This window comes from Pseudopipra pipra, chromosome 4 (assembly GCF_036250125.1).
Source record: "Pseudopipra pipra isolate bDixPip1 chromosome 4, bDixPip1.hap1, whole genome shotgun sequence".
NCBI classification, from domain to species: domain Eukaryota; kingdom Metazoa; phylum Chordata; class Aves; order Passeriformes; family Pipridae; genus Pseudopipra; species Pseudopipra pipra.
In genome coordinates this window covers 29,212,842-29,235,127 of record NC_087552.1, presented here as the reverse complement: position 1 = coordinate 29,235,127, position 22,286 = coordinate 29,212,842, and the positions used below count along the sequence as shown (strand labels likewise).

Here is a 22,286-nt window from a genome sequence, read left to right as displayed (position 1 = left end):
TATACATACACAGAGAACACAGCAAGGTATTTCAGGCTTTTTATTAGCACTAGTTTGGTTTTCAGATTCAGGTCCCTTAAGTAAATCCATGTAGAAAGAGGATTGCTTTGACTGAAATTGAGCAGTATCCAAGAGATTATACAAAGGCAATAGGAACTGGCCTTTCTGCACTCCTAGAGTGTAGCACATGAAACTCGGACTTCATCCATGCTAGAGGTATGTAACACAAAGGCCCAGAACATGCACAGATGGGCTGCAAACCTGTAGCAGCAGCCTGCTGATTAATAAGCCAACAGAAGAGATTTTAGGCAGCAGGCTTCAGCAGGATCCTAAACCTAAGGTTTTGGTCCAAGGCCAAATTGGAAGAATATAATGAAGCACGATCAGCTGAGGGCACCGCTTGACACAGAGCTTTCCCAGACAGTAACTGCACCACCAACCCAAGTGCAGGGCTGAGGATGCTGCCAGTGCTCCTGAGTGGAGCCAACGGCCAAGTTAAATAAATGTGTGCCGGTAGCCAGAGGGGCACAGACATGTGACAGGTGCCAAGGATATATACACACCCCAGCCCACCTGAGTCAGGAGGTTCTGCGTCAGAGGCAAGGACTGTTACCACAGGCCCATTCTGATAACCTCTGAGTCACCACCCGGATCCCTTGCAGTTCCTTTTGTGAACACCATCAGGCTCTCTTAGACTGCCCAACTGTATGTTCACTTTCTCTATGTGAAGGAGGGAAATCAGTAAAATATTTACAAAAGACAGGAAACAGAGAGCAACAGCAGACTAGTAAGGTTTTGCTAAATAGGAAAATACTGTCCCTTTAGTCACATAAAAGTCTTGGTGACGACTTCCATGGCACTGTAAACGTGAACTAGTATCCCTTTTTAGTTATACAGCCTAGCATGAGTGGCAGTATTCCAGGATAATCCACCATATTTCAGGATAATCCACTTGCCTCATCAGAGTCTAGGCCTGCTACACTTTGACCATCTCTATCAGATTTTCCAGAATATCCTTCTCCTGTAAAGTAAATATGATATTAAGACCCAAAGAGTTGTCGCAGTGAGGTTTTGAGTCAGATGCTCTCCGTGGGATTGACTGTCTTGCATCTTCCACTTAAAAGGGAAATAGTTTTCAAACACTTCATGTCCAATGTAGACCAGGATTGAGTTCATTCCTGAAAGGAAGCACAGATCATACCATCTGAAAGAGCAGGTAAGTTTGCTTCAGAGCAAGCAGGCTTGCTTTTATAAGCGTGCCAGGCTTATAAAACAGAATGACACGGAGACAACAACAGCTAATGTTACTTGCCCTAAAGATGCTACATATGTGCATTTTCAAATACAGTCTGAGGGTTCTCTTCCCCGAAACATTTATTGAAAAGAAATACAAACAACCTTTGTGCTAAATTGAAAACACAACCAAATCAGTATCCTGCAATTGTATTAATAAGGAGAATAATAAGTTATTGTCTTCAGGGAGGACGAGTGCCAACCTATCTGGTCAGATCTGTTGCTTTAACAAACAAATGCTGACTGCCCTTCAAAGCTCTGGGATTTCTGGTAGGAGGTACGATACCATGCTGTCACCCTACCCATTTTCCTGTCCAGATACCAGACACCAAAGCTGCTGAAAGGTCCCCTCTGGTGTGGGTTTGCATTCTGTACTCATGTTTGTTGTGTGCCCAGTGTGGTTAAAACCACAGTGGGATACTTTGGGAGACATGCTTATCTAAAATCACAGAGACAGAACCTACACAGCTGCCCAGGGGATTTCATTTTCCACATCTTCAGAAGTGGTATTACTCTGTTGACAGGCCTTTGAGTTTCCCATTAAGTTACACAAGTCTCAGCAGTCCTTTCCAAAACCAATTATGAACAGCTGTGGTATTTTGCTTGGTACTAGGCAGCTGTTCACTGGGACCTTAACTCGAGACCAAACTGAGAACTGTCATTAGGCAATACCAACAGCAGCTTCCAGGCCTTGTTTAAACAATTGACTGTCCCTCTCTCCTAAATATCTGGTCTCAAGTATCCCAGTTCTATGCAAAGGTTCCACTCAAGTTAATCACTCTGGAATCCTTCAGGTTACTTCATCCTAAATCCCTACTCTTTTAAAGACAAGGGAAGCGTAGAAAGCAAAAGGATAGTATCAGTGCAGAAAGAACTGGAAGGAATATGTTTCCTGCTGTGATCTTAACTGACCTGGGTAGAAAAATGGAGCACCCGACCACAATTTCTTGACATCCACAAGGTAATATATCAGCAATAAGAGGATGAAAGCAAAGCAGCCTGTGGTTGTCACATACGATATTGACCTACAAACATTTTCAGTAGAAGGATTAATATTTAAAGAACTATGTGATACAGATCTCAATATACAAAAGATAAAGTAGTACTTTAACATAATCGTACAAAAAGTTGTATCTCTTTGCTTACCATAAGTTCTTGTTTATGGGAATAAACCCTTCTTCTTTAGAACATTTTGTCAAGATAGCAGAAATAATTCCCTGAAATAGAAAGTTGCTAAAGTTTATATAACCATTGCAACATGTTTAACTAACTTTGCACTGCAATACAATGCCTGTCTGTAAAAGAGCTACATAACTATTAGACTTACCATTAATATGCTCCATATGACGAACCGACTCATAATTTGTTTGTGCTGGTCTTTGTAGAACAAAGTAATTTTTCCCGCCTTATAAAAGAATTAAAAAAATAATGTCCATTAATGTAATTACATTTCAAGAGCCAGCTATATTTGCCACCAGCTACCTGAGCAAAGACAGAGAACACTAATAGGATTTATATCAGCCAAGTGGCTGAAAGGCTCAGAATGAGGACTCTTTGCAAAGAATGGACACAGAAGAGGAAAATGAGTAAATACAACCCAATCAGCAATAGAGGTGCACCTTTTCTCCCTTCCCTACTATGTTAACACTGAGGAAGGGGAGAAGCAACTTTATTAGGTCAACACAATGTAACTTGAGCTCCATTTCCCTTAGCAAGGGTTGCATGAAGGAACACTACAGCCAGCCCCAACAGCTTCTCCACAGCGCCATGTCACACCCTGACCTGCTCAGAGCATGTGCTCCTTTTCATACTCTATTAAGAAATGTGTCCTAATGACTCATTCCTCAGTGTCACACTTCTGTTCCAAGCTCTGCCCCACAGATATTCCCAACCAATTTGTACCCTTTGCTACATGTGGAAACATTCCTTTCCCAGCACAAGAGTTTCAGTTTGCTTCACAGCTGCTGCACAGTCAGAAAAGCCAGCAGTGACTAACTAGAACTGCATCAAAAAGCATCATGGTATTGCATTTCAAACACAGTGGCGAGCTGTGAGCTTTTGGTGTTGGTAACACCAACGTGGATCTCTGCCTCCCTCGAGTCAGGTAAGGTGAGCACACTCAGCACCTATGCGAGACAGATAACACTGCACATCAAGCAGAAAATTAGCAATGAGGAACAAACACAGCTTCAATATTTAAAACACTTAAAATGGAGCTGTGAAATCTATGCATCTCTTGGCCTTATTTTGCAACATGCAGAGCTAGCCTACTCCCAGCATAAGCCCAATCTTAACAAAGTTTCCAGGTGGATATTTTGAAAACTTCTTGTGTCCATCCCTTACAAAAACTAAGAAAAAGTCTAGGTGTATCTAATGCAAGTTACTGCCATGTTAGGTTCCACTTCTCTGACGCTCACCTGAGGCTGTCATCCTGAAAGCATTGCTCTGGAAAATTTTTGTTAGAACCAGTCTCAGTCATAAGTAAAGAAACCCAGTTGCCTCCCCACTTCCAAGCTTCCTTCAAATCTTTCCATTATTGCATGCAGCCAGAAAGAAAAGAGGTACCTGCAGTCCCAAAAATGCCATAACAATGCTATTTATGGTCCCCAGGATCCCTTCAGGATCATATGGCATCGTTGTTTGGTAAGTCACCTTAGAGAGAAAACAGTTGTTACAGGGCACCTGAACAACCAATCTCCTTTCTCTTAAATCCCCTTGTATGTATCATTCCCAGGCTCCTCCTGACAGGTATGTTCAGTGCTTGCCTGTGGCTTCATAATGCAAACCAAAAGCTACTTACACCTGAAGAGGGATGCTGATATATATGCTTTTCTCCAAGAAGCAAACGATCAATGTAACCAGCTGCTCCTCCAGTACAGTTGGGATACTTTCCAAAGTCTCCAATGCCCCCAGGACCAAGATAGCCCCTAGGACAGAGGCAAGCAGGTTATAGCACACAGTGTTGGTATGCTCCATACTAATGGCCCAGCACACTAAATGCTCAATGTTTTCTCTGGCTAGAGGCACATGTTGATGGCATTGCAATGATCATATATTGCTGTACACAGACCTCAGGGAGATTTTAATCTTCTTCTTTAGATAGAAAGGAAGAATGACATCACCTTTGTAACACCTAGTACTTTAGTAAAGTAAAGAAAGTTTTTTCACATGGTGAATGCTTCCTTTAATGCTGCTGGCCTAAAAGCTCTCCATTCCTTTGCCATGGGTAATAAAATGTACTTTCTACTCAGTAGAAGAAAAACTATCTGATGCCCCACAGAAAGTAGTCCAAGAGCACAGTCTTACCTAGGACAATCTGGCACAGGTAACAAGAAGGTCAGGCAGAGCCAAATCACTTCTAAAATCAGAATGAAAATCCACTGCGGCCAGTAGGGGAGAATATCCTGCAGAGCAGGATATGATGTTTCCTGCATGAGATGGAGGAAAGGGAGTATTAGCTGGCAAGTAAGAACCATGCCCTTGGGGACAACCTGTACTTCCTGGCAGGCAGTCCCCCAGATACAAGAGGGAGCTGCTGTCATTACAAAATTGGGTTCTACCAATAGACCTTTCATTTTCAAAAACGATTTCCAGACACTTAGTTACATGGGGAGGGCGGAGAGGATGGGAGAAACAAACCAAAACAAAAGCCCCTAATGTTTTTTAACTTGGAAAATGTCAAAAAGAATTTTGATTCATGAGTAGAACAAAAGCCTTTTGGGAAAGCAGACTCTCAAAAGGCCAAAAAGCAGTATTACTTTCCCCTGCTGTGAAAAAACGCTGCCAAATTAGCTGGACAAAAAACAGACCACAGGATTGAGCATAGAGATGCCTGTCCCTGGGCTCCCTTTGGCAACGGAAATTCATCAAAAGTGCCTTGGAATGCCTGCTTCTAAGCACCATCTGAATGGATTTGTGAAATCCTCAAATACAGCAAAGCTAGATGGAATAAAATGCAGACTGGGACACTGAAGGGTGCACGCTTCCTGAAATTTTTACCAGGTCAGACTGCACTACATATCAGGTAAGATGCTACATGTTTTCTTGCAATTTCTCATGTTCTTTGTGCCCAAACAAGAGGAAAGGTTCCCAAACCTTACTCCAGTTTCAGTTGTCATCTCCCCACATAACTCACCAAGGTCCCACTCTCAGCTCTTGTAAACAAAAGTTCAAGAGCAGCAACCACCAGGTATGTGAATCCGAGCCTCTGGAGCACCCCAGGAATACGCAGATTATCCCAGGACACTGGAAAACATGTAAGCAATGTGAAAGAGGAGTAAACACAGGCTCTTCTGTAAATATGAAAGCTACCCTTTCTCCAGGGAGAGCTGAGACACACTGCATCTGCAGGTAACAACGGACACCTCCACCCTGCCACCCCAAGTTTCTGTAAATCATAATCCTGGGAAAGTCACTACTAAGATGATAGCAGTGATTGGCACAGGAGCCTGACAGAGAGAATTGCCTCAGCGCAGAACTGAACAGCACTCTACAGGATACCATCAAACTGCCCCCATACAGCTGATCAGTACAGCAAGGCTGACACTGTTTTTGCAACAGCCCAGCCAAGAAGGCAGGAACAGCAGTTGCAGAAATGCAAGAAAGGGAGCTAGTTCCACTCACAGGGTTTAAGGCAGTAATTGGGATTGACAACTATGATTCCCAGCAGGATTAGCAAAAAACTCCTCCAGAGGATCTTCCTGAGCACCTTCCACTTGGAACTTCCCCACCTCAGCATGGAGCTCAGTGACAACGCTATTGATGTCCCCATGATGAACACAAACCTGGTGAACAGAGCAGATGGAAAATGGAGCTGACTGATGTCTCATTACACTTGTGTGACAGCAAACACTAAAACTAACAAAGTTAGTTAACTGGCCCAACAAAATTTCACTGAGTGAAATTGGACAATTCTATTTCCTCTGTTCCCAGGCTACTGAGCTTGCACTATGGGACCCTTCCACCTTTTTCAGTGGTCAGTTGAGGCAGGGTTGTAATTGCATTCTGGTCTTTTTCCAGCAATTCATATGCTACCAAAAAATTCCATTACTCAAAATTAAATTAGCATCTTCAGAACAGTAAAACACAAGCTGCAAATCTATGATTCAGATTCAAAATTGACCCAGTCCTCCCCTCTAGATTAGGTTTACAGTCCAAGACCAGCTCCCACCTCCAAAAGTAACCACAACCGGTGTAGAGAAGCATGTTAGGGGCAGATGGGATAATTGCTTCCCCATAAGATCATTGTCTGGTTATAGAAATATTAGCTTAATCCAAAATGTACTTGGCTATCTGGACACCAATCCAGCTTTGAATCTTGCCAGACTGACCACCTTCAACACAGAAGCATGACAATGAGCTTCTCAGGGACACTGCACTTCCACTGGCAGAATAATCCTGGGCCTCCCAATGACATTGTGTGTGGGAGGGAGGAGGATGGGGGGCAAAACACTTAGCTCTTCTACTTTCTACTTGTTCATAAGGATTTTGTGGTTACCTGGAGGGGCAGATTCAAGACAAATTCACCCCTCCAAATACATTTCTACTTGGAGGCAAGGTGCACCCAAAGTCCTGCTTGCAACCCTTAACATAAAGAATCACTTCATACAAGAAGTATTCTTCAGGAAAACTTACCATGGAAACACCAGATCAGCCACAGTTAATCCTACAGAGAAATACGAAGGAGCACATTATTTACCTTGAACCTTCCCTAAATTTTAACAATATTATTGTTGAGATTCTAGAGGAATTGCAGACTGCTTGCAATTACTTGATGTCCCCAAATCTAAAACATGTTACAAACAAAACTTATAAAGAGCTAATCATCTTGGCTCACTGCTTTTACCACTCTTCATGAAGAGGGTCAGAACTCATTGCTGTGCCTTGGAAAAGATTTCAGGAATGGGATCCTTGCTATTCTCCACTGGGGCACCACAATGCCCAACTCCTTCCCCAACAGCTTGTCAGTCAAGGCATTGTTTTTACAGCACTGAGCAACATCAGCTTGACTGTGGTCATTATGAGCAACATCAGCTTGACTGTGGTCATTAACACAGAAAAGTTGAAGATATGAACCTCTGTGACAAATGAAAAGGTTACACACAGACTGTGATGTGAAACCATCCTGCTGCTGTGTGATGAGCAGGACCATACACTTCTTTGTCCATTAACCTGACAGGCCAGACACCCTGCAGAGGCAAACTGGCACAGCATGCCAGCCTGCAGCTGAACAACAGCTCACTGCAGCAGCTGCAATGCTAACCATAACACTGCTGCAGTTAAAACCCAGATTAACTGTCTCAATTGTACTTTACCATTCCAACTCTCATGTTTGAAGAACCAGTATTTTCCTCCTCCATAGTTAACAAACACCATAATTACAAGAGAGAGCCTAAAAAGACAAGAAAACACTAAGTATCGCATGTCAATGAAATACATATATATGAACACAAAGTTACTGTTTACCCCCACTAAAACATTTCTAACTGTGAGATCTGGTTTATTTTATTTTTAAAGAAAGATTTCCAAGGTTTCCAACAAGGTTTCCAGCTTTACCAAGCAGGAAGCAGTGTTTCAAAGATCATGGGTGGCAGCGAACTGAAGTAAGCTCCTTCACGTAGCATTTTCACACTGAACACATGTTGTTCTTTTCCACCCTCTATCACAACTTTAATGTTTCTTTGAACTAGATCAACTGCAAAGTGTTTTGGAAAATCTGAAATTAAAACCTTGCTTAACTTCCAAGTAAAACAGACCACCTTGAACTGTCCATCTGCTATATATTTCCATACACTGTCAAGCCGCCATTGGAAAAACCTCATTCCCCTTGGAAGAGTTGCTTTTGAGCAAGATCTTATGCTCACCCTCGGAATGTGTCAAGGGAATGCAGCCGCTGCCGAGAGGCTGTGCTCCATGAATGCGGGGCAGGATCACAGTTAATGGAGTCTGTTGTGTTTGGGGATCCAAGCTCCTTTGGGAAAAAACCAGACACATGAAGAGCAAGTCAGCAGCTGCACCGGCTGCCTAGGGAACAGAGGTCAGCAAACTCCAAACTTTCACAAACTCTGTCTTTATTCTCCCTGTCTTCCTTTTGTTTCCTCACTTGCTACCAATAACCTCTTCCTGGCTCCACCATATTGCAATAATGATTGCAGATGCTCCATACTCCACATTTGACCAGGTAGAAACAACAGCTCAGTAAAAAGAGCCTGTGCTTGAGACTCATGAGAGTTGGGTCCAGTCCAAATCAGCCAAAGACTTGCCATCACTGTGAGTACTGCTTTACAACAGAGCTGAGCAAATCCAGTTGCTGACCCTCAAAAAGGATCCATCCCATCCCATCAGAACTTGTCTGACAGCACAGTGAGACTGCTTTGAGAGCTAAACTAGCAGAAAATGAATCCTTTTAAATGCAGGAGTGGCTTCTTTGCAATTGAGTTTCCTAAACTACTCTGATCAACCTCAGTGACAGCATAAAGAAGCAGACCACTCTATCACGGCTATAGAGATGAAAAACTACACAAATTGCTGCAGAGCTCTGCTTCCAAGTCTTTTCATTCTAGATGGGTTTGGACCAGGTTTGGCCTAGATGTGAAGTCCAGACTGTGATGAACTATCTACATTCTAGTACAAAACGGGGTTCACACAGAAATGCCAGCTCTAGGGGTACCAGAGAAATTTAGGCTTCAGTTTTTTGCTAAAATTCGTGCTGTGTGGGAAGCAGACATGAAGGGTGTCATTTCTTCCCTTCCCTTACACTATGCCAGAAGGGGCCAGTATTTTCACCAACACATTTCCTTCAAGGGAACTAAAGAGGGCACAAAGCTGTATGTTCAAAACTTGCAAGAGGTCTACAGGGAATCCACTAAACTTGCATGGAAACCCATTCTAAACACTCTTCATTGACATAAAATTGCCTCTGACATCAAGAAAAGATTTGCTAAGGGGAACACACAAAAGGGGAAGATGATTAGTAACAAACAAGTCTCCGGATGTCCAAATAGTGTGTGTTTTCCTCAGAGATGAAAACACTACAGAATGCAAACTAAAGATAGTGTGGTCACTCACAGAATTAATCAGACGATCAGTTTCTCTGGGGTTCAGTTTCTTGTAAACCCAGTTTCTGACTGGATCAATTCTGAAAATTAGTAACAGTTTAAAACACAAAACAAAACAAGAAGTACTTTATAGTCAATTTCATTTTAATAGCAACTATTTAGCAGCATAAACCAAAAGTTGGGACAGTCCCTATTTCTGTTTTTACAGCTCACACAGGTACTGACATTCAGCCAGTACCTAGGATCTCAATTAAGTCCAGCTGTGTAATTACACTGACAAGCTCAGGCTTGGGGGTTTTATTCTTGAGTTGCTTACAGGCAAGGATGACTCATGCCATGAAGTACACAAGGTGGAAGGTTGCATATGCTACACACATTTAGGTCCCACTGACTTTGCTTACTGATTCCAGGCTAGACCCAGGAACAAGTCATAGGAGGGTGAGGCAGAGTGTGCATGAGCTTACAGTGGACATCAGCTGCTCTGCAGTAACTGCTCTGCTCACAAGCTAACAAGGCTGCAAGATATCCCTCAAGCAAAATCACATTGCTGTGCATTTATTATTGCACAGACAGCTACTACAGCATAACTTGCACATGGCAACCTGATAATAGGATTTGATGATCTGCAAGCAGGGCTACAAGTGGGACTCTGAAGCATTACCACACTCTCGCCTGTTTTTAAACTGGTGGCCCCACTTCACGTGCGAGGAGGAATTTCTGTTCACTTACTTCATAAAAAGGCGCCCAACAATCAGGACAGCAAGGATCCCCATGTAAACCAGGAAAGCAAAGAGAATAGCTACACAGAAAGAGAAGAACACAACTCTTTAAATGATCTAACAAAATCATTCCGCAACTTGGGCTTGGCCAAGCATGACACAAACATGACAAAAATCCCAACCCACCAATCATCACACCACCTTCTCCATGCAATACACATCCCTAGCCCGAGTTCCAGAGGGAAAAAACCTCACAACAAACCCCCAGAACAAGCCAACACAAAAGCAGGCTAGTTTCAAAGGGCAGCTCAGGGACTACACATGTTGGCATAAAAAAGGCAAAAATAGAACTGCATTGCATCACAAGGCAATAGTGAGAGAAGAGCTGATGTGCTATATATTCTGAAGAATAAAAATAGAGATTTTGAAACAGCCTCAACATGGAGGAGACAGGGGAGTGGACAATACACCAAGTTTGCAAGCATGGAGAATTTTTCTTTACAGCTGGGAAACTGGAAAGACTGAAAAATAATCCAATGTAAAGGAAAAGAATGGAAGAGACGTAGTCAAGAGTTTGAAACAGTCCTGGAAAAGAGATGAACAAAAAAAGAAAAATGTCAGGTTTAAAATTAAAACCGCAACAACAAACAAAAATCCAAACACTGTGGGAATTGTTTCCAATTTTTTGAGAAGCAAGACAGAGGGAAGAAGAGGGAGGATTCTGTGTACATACATAAACATGCAGGGAAACAAACTAGCTATGACAGTATCTCCCTCTGGACACATACCCACTGATTTTTTCGGACTAATCCCTGCAGCAAAAAGGTTGTGGGCATACCATATATCACATGAAGATATATGGCCTGATCCTGGTCAGGGCCTCAAGATGGGTGTATAACATAAGGAAGTGAGACGTTGAGAAAGAAGAGAGGCAAGCCCATGACAACTCTTCAGCACAGCATGAGTGGCTGCACAGGCTTCTTAGGAAGGTGGTTCTTCTGGGAGACATGCAAGTTGTAGAATTAAAGAGAAAAATAGAGCATTACATACGGAGGTAGCTGTTGATAGGGCCTTCATTGATGATTAGGTCACAAGAAACGGTTTCTGTGTTTGCAGTTAGGGCCTTTACCACAAGGGAATAATTGCCAAACTCTCCAAAATGATACTGAATCCTGCAAAGGATAAAAAAAATGAAACTTGCTGAGCTGCCACCACTACATGCAGGTACCACAGCAGCATTTAGGGGGGCTGTAAGCCCAAATGCTTTAGGACAGGCAAGACAAAAACTTGGACTAACAGCATGATCTAGCAAGGCCCTTGTCTTTGCCAAGCATTACCCTCCCATAGCCCAACACCAATTCTTTACCACACATGCACTGCCATCATTAGTCTTCTTGAACTACAGACTCCCTGCAAGAGAAACCAGGTGCTTGCACATGCTGCCTCAGTGAACACCATTCTGGCTCCTGCTTGCACCTATGTCCTTTCAGCACAATTACAATGTATGCCGCAGTTCCAGCAGTGGGGCAAAGACTGAACTCTAGGTCTAAACAGTCGGGACAAAGGGTGTGTGAGCAGTCACATGTCTCCAAGGAAAAAAAAATACAAAATATAGGACAGAGTTATTCATGTATTCCCTGGGGCTGGGCCACGTACTTGCAGAGCTCTCTGTCACCCACAGAGCTGTTGAGCATCAGGGTCAGTGGATGCTGGGTATCAACCATTACCGACGCCGTGCCTGTTTTTTTCAGGCTCCCGTTGCTTGGTGGGACAAACGCCAGGAACTGATACAAGCACTGTGGAAGAAGAGGGTGAAGGGAACTCATTAGTGCCAAAGGAGAGTGAAAGGGGGTCCTGCCTCGCATAGTGGCAAAAACAAGGGAAGCTGTCACGGGGCTAGAGCAGCTCCTACTGCGGGAATTCTTCGCGTCCTGCTCGCAGGTAAAACCGGAGCGAAGCAACCTGACGAAGCCACGGGGAGACGCCAGAGAAGCCGAGCAGCCTCGCCGAGGGCCGGGCTGTCAGAAGCGGTGGCCGGGGGGTGACCCACGCCCGGCACAGCCCCTCACCTGGTGGCAGGAGCCGGAGCGGGCGGCGAGGCGCAGGCCCGGAGCGGGCAGCTCGTTGCGGACGAGCAGCAGAGCCTGGTCCATCCGCCCCGGCGGCCGCCGCTCCGCCACCGCCGCGGCCGCCGCCCCGGCGCGGGGCCCGGGCGCGCTGCCCTCGGGCGACCCGTGTCCGGGCGGCTCCGTGAGGGCCGGCGCCATGAGCAGCGCGCCCAGCGCCGCCGCCACCGCGGCCGCCAGCCCCGCCGCCGCCGCCATCGCGCTGCGCTCCGCCCCGGGGCGGCGCCGCCACCGCCCCGCACGGCCGCGCTCCTCCGTGCTTTCCGGGGTCAAGCGTCCCCACCCGGGGCGGCCGGCAGCTTGGGCCCGCCCGCTTGGAAAATCAGGAGGATGGACAGAGGGGCAAGCGTCGAGCTCGAAGCCGCCTTTAGCACGTCCCGCCGCCACGCGTGGCCTCTCTTCGCAGGCTGCAGGCTCGGGGCGGAGGTGTCTGCGGGGCGGCTGGGCTGCCGGCGCTGAGAAAGCTCCACAGGCGTCCATCCCCGGGCTGGGAAGAGGGTCCTGCTTAGCCTCCGTCTTTCACGGAGAATGCAGAGGGCAAGGCCATGGAAAAGAAACCGCACTTCGTTAGGAGAGAGTTTCTTCCCAGAGAGGTGTCGTCCATCTCGCTGGCGTTACTTCTTGTGGCCGTCCTGCTCCTTAATGTCCTTCTCTACCTCTACCTCAACAAGTTTTACAACTCTTTGGGACACACTGAAATGGACCCCAGCCTATGCCCTTTTGGGCACTTCAAACTGGGATCAGTGAAAAATTGTTCCCCGTGGCTTTCCTGCGAGGCTATAAATAGGGAAGTCAGGAAACTCAAATGTGTTGGTGAAGGTGCTGTGAAAAAGGTGAGTTTGGTTTTCCTTTCTTCTCTCCTAGATAATGGGCTTTCACAGTTTGCTGGCTAATTAGTGCCCATACTGCTGTTATGACTATCCTCACAGCAGCTAATTACTGTAGACATCCAGGAGCATATGGCTACTGATAAGGTGAACTGAACAGGTAGGAGAGCATGACCTGGGCCACCTCTCTGATACCAAATGACTTCCAGTTACACGAGCAAAATCAAAGAAATCAGTGAAGTGCTTGTGGAGCATGGTACAATCATGGCAGAGTAAGACTGTCTGTTTGGGTGATATGAAATAACTCACCTGCATTGCCCATTTCAAAGAAAACTTAGGAAATCGTGATGTAATTATGACATCGGTAAGAGCTTGCTGTGACAGGTACATGGCCCTACCTAAGACTGACTGTGCCTGGTAACTGCAATTCGCAGTTGTGACTAAACATCATAGTCAGAGGTCAGCAGCAGCTGGTAGCAGTTCATAGAAGGCTCTCCGTGTGTCTTACATGTCTCTTGTGCGTTCTCAGGTCTTTCTTTCTGAGTGGAAGGAAAACAAAGTGGTCCTTTCGCAGCTCACCAACTCAGAGCTGAAGGAGGACTTTCTCCATGGACTGAAGATGCTGAAAGCACTGCAGAGCAAGCACGTTGTCCGGCTGCTTGGCTACTGTGAGCAGCAGTTCACAATCCTCACCGAGTACCATCCTCTTGGCTCCCTGAGGGGTCTGAATGAAACTCTACACATTCCCAAATACAAGAGCATGAACACCTGGCATCACAGGTTGATGCTTGCTATAGACTACGTGAGTGTAATTCGTTACCTGCACAGCAGCCCTCTGGGCACCTTAGTGATGTGCGACTCGAATGACCTGGACAAGGTGCTCTCTCAGTATCTCCTGACAAGTGACTTTCACATCCTAGTGAATGATTTGGATGCTTTGCCTCTTGTGAACAGGAGTGCTGGCAGACTGGTGAAGTGCGGTCATCGGGAGCTCCAGGGTGAGTTTGTAGCTCCTGAGCAGCGTTGGCCCTATGGAGAAGACGTGCCATTCAAAGATGACCTCATGCCTCCTTATGATGAGAAAACAGACATCTGGAAAATCCCAGATGTCTCCAACTTTTTGTTGGGCCATGTTGAAGGAAGTGACATTGTACGACTGCATTTGTTTGACATCCATGCAGCATGTAAGAAGAAGGACCCGGTGGAACGACCTTCTGCCCGAGAGGTCTTAGACACCTACAGGAAAGTTTTAACTCTGCTTATTCGGGAGGCAGCCATGCCTGGTACTAGGGAAATGCTATAGTGAATCATGAGGCAAACAACATACTGAAGTTGATGTCCTTCCTATTTATGTAGCTTATCTGAAGGGCGAAGCCTCTGTGCCCAGAACTGAGAAAAAAAGAACAACTGAACTCGTACCTTTTGATTAAAAAAAAATAAATCTACCCAATCCTAGAGCTCTGCAAGCTTCCCATTGGTATGTTTAATCTATTATTGGAAGAGGAGGAGAGAGAAAAATTAAATTGTGTGGGTGCAGGGGAAATTTGTTCCTTAAGAAATAATAAGTAGTCTTTTGCAACACTTACACAAAAAATATCTTGAAAAATAATAAAAAAAAAATTAGTCCACCTCAACTGGTTGGCAGAGGATGGGGGAGCAGAGACCATGGCATGCCCCCCACAAGCTTTGTGCTAATTCCTGTGGCTTTGGCCCGTTCGTATCCACAAAGCCCTCATCCACTTTCCCATGGAGTAAAAACAGTGGTCACTCAGAAAGGAGTATCCCAGTTCACTTCAGATTTTGGTAAGCCTCAGTGCCAGAGCCCCAGTGGCAGTCTCTCCATGCTGGATAGGGAATAGGTTGTTTTTGGAGCCATATGGCTATTGCTCTGTTGTCCCTGTATCCCCCACCAGCAAGCATGTGGCTACTTTTGTAAGCAAGCAGATGATGCAGATCCTGAAGAGTCTGCTTACAGACATATGCTCTTGGTTTTCAAGCCTTTGTCCCTTGGTATTCTCAGATGGGCTCTTTAGAGACGAAGCTGTAAAACAGGAGTCTCTTGCTCTTTTTTAATCCACAGAAGTCCTGAACACTTTGGAAGAGAGCTGAAGCGTATCTTTTTTTCATTCACTTATCCTTGCTGAGTGTCATCGTGACTCAATGGAAGGGAGGAGAACAAGGAACTGAAAGAGAATGTGACTTCCTTCCATAGTAATGAGCATTAAACACAAGGTTTGGAAAAGAAAAGCCCTGTATTCAGGCATACAACTCTATTTGGTGTGAATTCAAAGAGCACTGAGCATAAAAAAAGACTGCTAAAAAGCAGCCTTGTTCAATGTGTTGGAAAGAAGCTTGTGGTACCTACATAGGTGTTACAGCCTGGTACCAACAGCTGGAGAGGAAGAATAATGATGCCTTAATCCAGCAGTAGGCTCAGTTTGATGGGACTGGGGTCTGGGATGCAATTGTCCTCTTGGTGAAAAAAACAGGAATAGTGTGATTCAGAAATGTGGACTCTACCTTTGCGCACATGAGGAATTCCTGTGCTGTGGATGAGGTCTTTTAAGGATCTAAGGGCCTGAGACCACTTGCGTGTTTTAACTTGTAAGCAGAGAAGTACATGGTCCTTTCTGCTGAAGACTTTGGTTCTATTCTTTTCTGTGCTGCTGTTTCTCTTCACCTAAACAAGCTGCGTTATGACTGCACTGAGAACATGCAGTCAGTTCATACATATAATGTTCAAATCTTGGTACCAAAATTTTATTATGAATGGGAAAACTTTCCTGCAAATTAGTAAATTTGTACCTGATATCATACAATGCTATCAGGAGCCCTTTAAAGGCTGCTGATTATGGCTTCCCCTCTGGACAGTCTGTTTCCTTGAATTAGCTGACTTTTGCCCTTTTTCATTTGTGCAGTCTTTCCTTGCAGCTTTCCTGCTCAGGTTGTCAGCAGGGAAATCTCAGAAGACAGCGTCTCCAAAAGAGAGTAGCGATTTTGGATGCTTCAGGTTTGTTTTGAACTTCGACTCAAAACACCTAAAAGAAGTCTGGGGGAAAAGAATGCTCTACCTGTTGTAAATGCATCATCCAGCCCATGAACTCTTGAGTTGTAACTATTAAGGCTAGAGTTCTACAGTTCCAGCATGAATCCAGGATGTGCAACAGCTGGAAGAGTGTCCTGTTACAGCTCCTCAAAGCCAGGGACCAAGCTTTGAAGGGCCAAGAGTCAAATCTTTTGCATGTTCCACCCACAATAACTTGTTACCTTTTGTTAGCTGTCATGTACACTTGAAAGGAAAATCAGCATCTGATGACTGTGAATAAACATCCCATTTGTTTGTTTATGAGAGTAGCAAGGACAGACAAGAAGAACCTGCCAAGCTTCTTATGCTAGTCTCTCTCAGTTAAGACAAGCTTTTGTCAGGATTCTTTCTCTGTTGTGTACTGTTGCACCTTGCAAACAGCCATATTAGTTTCACAGACTGAAAAAAGTGAGGACAGATTCTGCTGCTGAATAATCATCTTGCAGTGGAGATGACTCTCTCTGTTCCTGGATGAAATAATTACAAATGTTTTAAGAAAACATGTCTCCCTAAACATTCCCCCTGAGCAGTGGGTTCTCCACATGTCTCTTACCCATTCCCTCTCCTGTGTGTTGTCCAGCATTGTATTTCATCAGGAATAAATTACATTTGTTCTGAATACAGCATTATGGAGCTGCACAGTTTCTTTTTTTGGATGTTGGTTCTGTCTATGAGGAAACACTAGATGGCAGCATGAAGGTCAGTTTAGCTTTAATTATTAGCAGTTGCAGCCTCTCATGCCCAAACATAGCCAGAATCTGCCCTTGAAGCCAGTATTTTCCTAGCAAACTTCCATAAAGATCTCATTGGGTTTGCATTAGTGAGTTTAAAGTAGCAAGACAGATAGATATAAGGGGTGTTATAAGAGCCACACCTGCCAGTTGAAGGGGCTACCACCTCTAACTTGCTCATGGTATTTGTGTACTGTTTGCATGTCACCTCCTTCCAGTCTTTCAGTAAAATCACACATTTGTACCTAATGCATCTTTCTGTCCTTCCCTGCTAATCCCTTTTGCAATCTCAAGACTGCATGAATCCAGTCCTTCCCACAGTTCCAGCTTCTTTTCCCTTAAAGGGAAGAGACAAGGCCTCATGGAGAGGGGAGAAGGCAGGACGGCCCTGCGTGCTGTTGTCTCCCCTCTTTCCAGTTCTCTTTTCTGGGCATTCCAGTTTTTACCACCAATGACAGCCTTTGATAAATATTTAGGGACTTTGCTGCCTCAGTGCAAGCAGCTCTTGTATGTCTAGTGGAAAAGATCAAAAGAGGAAGGGCAGGAAGAGGCCTGTTCACAGCTGGAAGCCTGCAAGCCCTTCTCTCCTCATCCACTCCCCAGCCAGCTCTAGACCAGTGTATATGACCTCCCCTGCTAAGACCACTGCCACAGCTCTCCCTAACCTCAACAACAGCTGATGGCTTTTATCTCAGGCTCAGATCAAGGGTCCCACATTCCCTGTTCTTCCCACAAAAGATACTTCTCTGGGGATGGTTATTGCCATACTTCCTTTTGTATCCCCATTTTTCCATCCCAAAAGTCCAGTCAAAGAAGCTGCACAAGGATGCAAAAGGAGAAGGACAGCTACTGGTGCTTATCTCCTTCAGAAAACTCCAGAGGAGGTTCCCCAAACCACCCGAGGTGATCAGTGTGAAGGTAAATATGATCCCAGTCATTCCAGGTCTTTGGTTTGCTGTCATCACCAAGATAAAGGCCCTGGGACTGGCCCCTCTCCAGAGACAGGACAACCCTTTTGCTGAGGTCAGTGCCTGTAACCACCTTGCCCTTCCCTTTCGGGCAATGCCTCCTCTGCCATCCCTGCAGCAATCCCACAGCATATCCTACCCACACTCACCTAACCAGCTACTAGACAACAAATCAAAGCAGAAACCACCTCCCAGACTCAAGAAGTAGCACCTGGTTCCTGGACCGAACTTTCCTGGGACACTGCTGTGCCAGCAGTAGAGGAGACAGGGAGACCTAGGGCATGCTAGCTGAGCCTGCTAACAGGCTGGCTGCTGGTGCCAACTGTGTCAGGGCACCTGGATCCACTGCTGGTATGGTATGCTCTATTCTTGGTCCAGTGGTGTTGCCAGAAGAAAATTCCCAGTGGATTTACCAGTAAAGTTTAGCCTTTACCAGGTAGGTTACAGCTTACAGAATAGAAACCACCTGTCTTAGAGCAGAGTCCCACATTCAGTTCAAACCCACTGCTCCTGTCTCTTTTCAGAGTCATCCAAAGAACAGCACTCTCAAGGTTATTGTTTCCCTTTCCAAACCACCTGCTGGCTGCATGCTCCTAGGTGGGTCAAGTCTGATGTAGTATTTCCCATTTTGTGCAGTGGGTTTCAGACTACATCCTAAAAGCATTTCTATAACACTGAATCCTGTAAAGGTGAGCAGCCTACACGGCAACTCCTCTGTATGTTCGACACTGACAGAGGTAAAGAGTAGTGCATGAATATCCACACCAGCTGCTATATAGGTCAGGGGAAATGCTGAGAAAATAAAATGGACACAATGTATTTAATTGAACACTTGTTTGATTTTTTGAAGGATACTTTGAAAATGTTTGTTACTCTGCATTATTAGAGTGGTAACTTTTAAATGTAGCAGAAGTTTATACTACCACACAAACTTTTTGAAATTCTGTCACAAGCTCTAAAATAATATTTTCCTTTGGTGCCACATAAACAAAACATCAGATCATTATCTCTGTGAAACAGAGGCAGTGCTGTTTGCCAAATATAATTTGTGAGCTATTTGGCAGAATTTGCAACTGTAAACTGATTCTATCATTATGACTGTAATGTCTTACCAACAGTCAAGAGACCCTGGGAACAAGAAAAAAGTGGTTCTCAAGTTCTTCTAGGATGATATAATGTGTATTTTGTAGAGTCCAACCAAATAAATTATATGCTAGATGTGCTTTTAAAAAAGAAAAAGGATTGTGTGGGTTTTTTTAAATTGAGGTACTGTATATTTGAGATGACCACATGATTTCCAATAATTGTCAGTCTCTGTTCAAAAGTCTACAATCCAGTATTTATCAGGATTAAATGATGAATATATTTACATTAGAGTGATATTTATGTCTCAGCAATTTCTGATTCTGTTTAGCTCTGGGTAACTCAAAATCCATTAAAAATTATATATTTATATATAGACACACACACAGATTCTTTGGCCATAATTTTCAAAAGACCAAGCTTACTGTTCCAGCATTCACATTTTGGATATGAAGTAACTGGATTTTCATAACTGGTAACATTCAGTAGCTTTCAGTCAAATTTAAAGTAGTTGCTGGATGCTAATGACTTTTGGAAAGTAAATTCTTTCCCTGAAGAGCTGGAAGACCCTTTTCAGCAATTCTCTTGATAAATCTATGAGACCAAAGTAGGTACTTTTATCAAGTGCACTCTGTATTTCTTTGTGGAATGAACAAAGTTCCCACTTTTGTAAAAGTTGTAAGTTTTATGTGTTTTTCTCTCCAAGAGCTCGTTCCTGAGGTAGAGGGGTGGGAGGGGCAGGGTCTAACTCATCTGAAAATCCCCAAGATTATTTGTCTGTAATGATGAAAATCTAGCAACTAAGCTTGGGGCTCCATTAAGTAAGTTTATCTTATGCCAATGCCATATATTATTATTATATATTATTAGTCTGGTGCCTATATGCTTTGGTCACAGGCTAGGATCCTGGAGGTCAGACGTTATAAAAGCACAGCACAAAATGACAGTCCTTTCCCTACAAGCAGCTTTAGTATAAGAAAATATAAAACAACTTATGTCTTCATGCATTAACAGCATACACAAGAATTGGTTATCCCTTCCCATGCCATCCAAGCTACAAATAAATATGCTACATAATCTACACAGACAGGTCACACCATTTCTTGTACAGATAATGACAATTTCAAGGCCTGAATCTGCTCTGACCAAGTTCAACAGCAGCTTGCATTCCCATTTCTGAACGTGCTTTAGGAGTCTAAGATTGAAACAAAAGCCCAAGCTATAAGAGGAAATAACAGTGTACTAGGACAAGATAACATATAGGCTTAAGAGTCAACCAACTTTGCTATTTGAACCAGATTCCTCAAGGAAGTCATGCAGAAGGCCTGCACCCCCAGAACTCCTATTTCTACAGGCCAGTAAATGGAAGATCACCTCTTTTCCTCAGGTTTGCAAGGCTGACACACAGTGCAGTACCAGATGTGCTCCTCAGTCTAATCCTATCCTACCCCCTGATTCACGTTTGCTAAATTCAGAGGAGTATGTGGGAGAAGAAACTCTGTCTCTGCCTGTCTTCTAGGCTGGGGGCGGGTGGATTATCTGAGACTTAAATCAGGCATTTTATTAAATCAAATGAACCAGGCACTTGCTGAGTGAGGTGAAGTCTGGTTTTGTGTGCTAGAGGCTGTAGAGAAAATCCCAGGACCTGAAGTCATGCTTTATGGATGCAGGTCTTGGTTTCCTCTGGATGGGAAGCTGCGTGCAGAGTCCTGAGGCATTCCAGCCCCTTCCTGAGTTGTCCAGAGCAACCTGTAGGGTTAATACAAAAAGTGCTTTTAGTTACAGCTTAAATACAGCTTCTCTACACTTCATCCAAGGGAACCTGATCTCAATTGAGGTCTAGAGATAGTAATGAAATATAAAGACCCCCCAAGTTACTTATGTTTGTTCTTTCCACTTTTCTTCCAAAGATGTGTAATACTTTCTTGTCCAGCCTGTTAGCAAAAAAGTTCAACAAACCAAAAAAGCAAACAAAAAGCCTCAATTTCACAAGAAACTGTTTAAGATCTCTGTGAAACCATGCTTAATTAACTGTCTTTTGTCATGTTGCATAAGTGACTTTTTTTCTCTCTCTCTCAGTGGTTTCCACAGTTCTGTGCATGGGTGCCATCCCAACTTAATGACCTAGAATTATGTCTAATTGCTGGTCTATCCTTTTTTCCCACATCATGTGTGGCAAGGAACTTTTCTCATGACAACAGTGCCTTAGGTTTTTATTTTTTATTTTGTCATTTTCACTCATATCCTTTTATGTCCTGATCTGGGGCCTCTTAAAATGAATTTGTTTCATACATGAAAAGAGAAAGACTTGGCACATCTTACACTGAGAACACAGCTCCCCAAAAAAGTTTCCCCAGGTTAGACATCTGTTAAGCAAGTGCCTTCCAAGCGAGGTGTCTTGACTCCTTCCACACAGTAAGGGGTCAGGGCATTTCCTGGACACAGGAGGTGTAATTCTGAATGTTTGACATAGGTTAGATAAATCATGCACTAAAAAATACTTGGTTTTTTTCCCCTTATTTTCTTGTAAAGCATGAAGACAAATAACTGCAACACAAGCACATATCCCAAATATGCATAAAGCAAATGGAGATGAACCATTTCCCTAGTGTCTACATTGTAATATATCTACTATCTGAAGGAAGATATGATAAAAGGAAGTATCAGGGCAGAGGTGGATAGAAAGAAGGGGAGGGGTATAGAGAACAGCATACCTAACCTCTCATGTAGTTCAAATATGCCGCCTCAGGCAGTAGGGGAGGAAAAAAGTTTTTGTGTATGTGTGTGTTAGAACCAGCCTAGTTTACCTGCATCTCATTGAGCAGTTCAGGCAACTTTTCAAGGTTCTAAACTGAAATGCTTGCTCTGCCAAAGCATTGTCCTAGAATTGTGCTTTTTGGCATCAGGAGCATATGGAGCATAGGAGCAAACTATGTTGCTCCAGCATCTGAACATCCAGCAACTCCCACTTTGGCGTAGGGAAAGAAAAAAAAAGGCAAGACCTTTCAGAAAGCCCTGTTTCTATTTTGACAACCTAAACTGTCAAATTCAGTTCCTATGTGAAAAGCAAGAGCTTGTGACAATCTGAACCTCTTTTTCTCTCAACACCACGCACTGCAGAACTACATCCCACCATTCCACTGCCACTGCATGAGCTCCAGCCCAGGCAGGTGACTCCATGCCTGTGAGGCTCCCAGAGCTGCTGAATTCACAGTTCTCCTCGCTCCCCAACCCATCTGCTCCTTTATCCTCGAACACTGGCACCACAAAGGAGAAAGGACTTCTTATATGCCCTGTACCCATATCCCTGGGAGAGAAGCAGACCCCTCTGTGTGTCCTATCCCCAAGGGTCCAGTAGCTGGGGGAGAAATGAAAGTTTGGGGAAGTGCCCCAGGGC

At 44.2% G+C, this 22,286-nt stretch overlaps 2 protein-coding genes across 3 annotated transcripts; one reads left to right on the top strand and one right to left on the bottom strand.

Annotated features, from left to right (window-relative positions):
* Positions 1-25: 25 nt before the first annotated feature.
* Positions 26-12,675, bottom strand: HGSNAT (heparan-alpha-glucosaminide N-acetyltransferase). Of its 2 annotated transcripts, XM_064652125.1 has the most exons (17): positions 12,139-12,675; positions 11,726-11,865; positions 11,120-11,241; positions 10,080-10,149; positions 9,361-9,430; positions 8,157-8,263; positions 7,608-7,684; positions 6,928-6,958; positions 5,917-6,077; positions 5,429-5,538; positions 4,600-4,721; positions 4,094-4,220; positions 3,859-3,945; positions 2,621-2,698; positions 2,440-2,510; positions 2,206-2,318; positions 26-1,178 (listed from the first exon to the last, which is right to left on the bottom strand). In XM_064652125.1, the coding sequence occupies exons 1-17, from the start codon at positions 12,673-12,675 to the stop codon at positions 997-999; spliced, it is 2,205 nt and encodes a 734-aa protein (XP_064508195.1). In that variant the 3' UTR covers positions 26-996. The 2 variants fall into 2 exon arrangements, with proteins under 2 accessions (XP_064508195.1, XP_064508196.1); XM_064652126.1 differs by lacking the exon at positions 3,859-3,945.
* Positions 12,676-12,740: 65 nt separating this feature from the next.
* Positions 12,741-16,733, top strand: POMK (protein O-mannose kinase). The gene is made up of 2 exons (XM_064652143.1): positions 12,741-13,028; positions 13,552-16,733. The coding sequence occupies exons 1-2, from the start codon at positions 12,741-12,743 to the stop codon at positions 14,323-14,325; spliced, it is 1,062 nt and encodes a 353-aa protein (XP_064508213.1). The 3' UTR covers positions 14,326-16,733.
* Positions 16,734-22,286: the final 5,553 nt, after the last annotated feature.

Excerpts from the sequence above, each read along its gene's own strand:
- HGSNAT (XM_064652125.1), bottom strand. The coding sequence starts at position 12,675 with ATGGACGCCTGTGGAGCTTTCTCAGCGCCGGCAGCCCAGCCGCCCCGC. Across the intron at positions 11,866-12,138 it reads GCTCCGGCTCCTGCCACCAG|TGCTTGTATCAGTTCCTGGC; the intron begins GTGAGGGGCTGT and ends CTTCTTCCACAG. Across the intron at positions 6,078-6,927 it reads GCTGATCTGGTGTTTCCATG|GTTTGTGTTCATCATGGGGA; the intron begins GTAAGTTTTCCT and ends TCTGTTCACCAG.
- POMK (XM_064652143.1), top strand. The coding sequence starts at position 12,741 with ATGGAAAAGAAACCGCACTTCGTTAGGAGAGAGTTTCTTCCCAGAGAG. Across the intron at positions 13,029-13,551 it reads GTGAAGGTGCTGTGAAAAAG|GTCTTTCTTTCTGAGTGGAA; the intron begins GTGAGTTTGGTT and ends GTGCGTTCTCAG.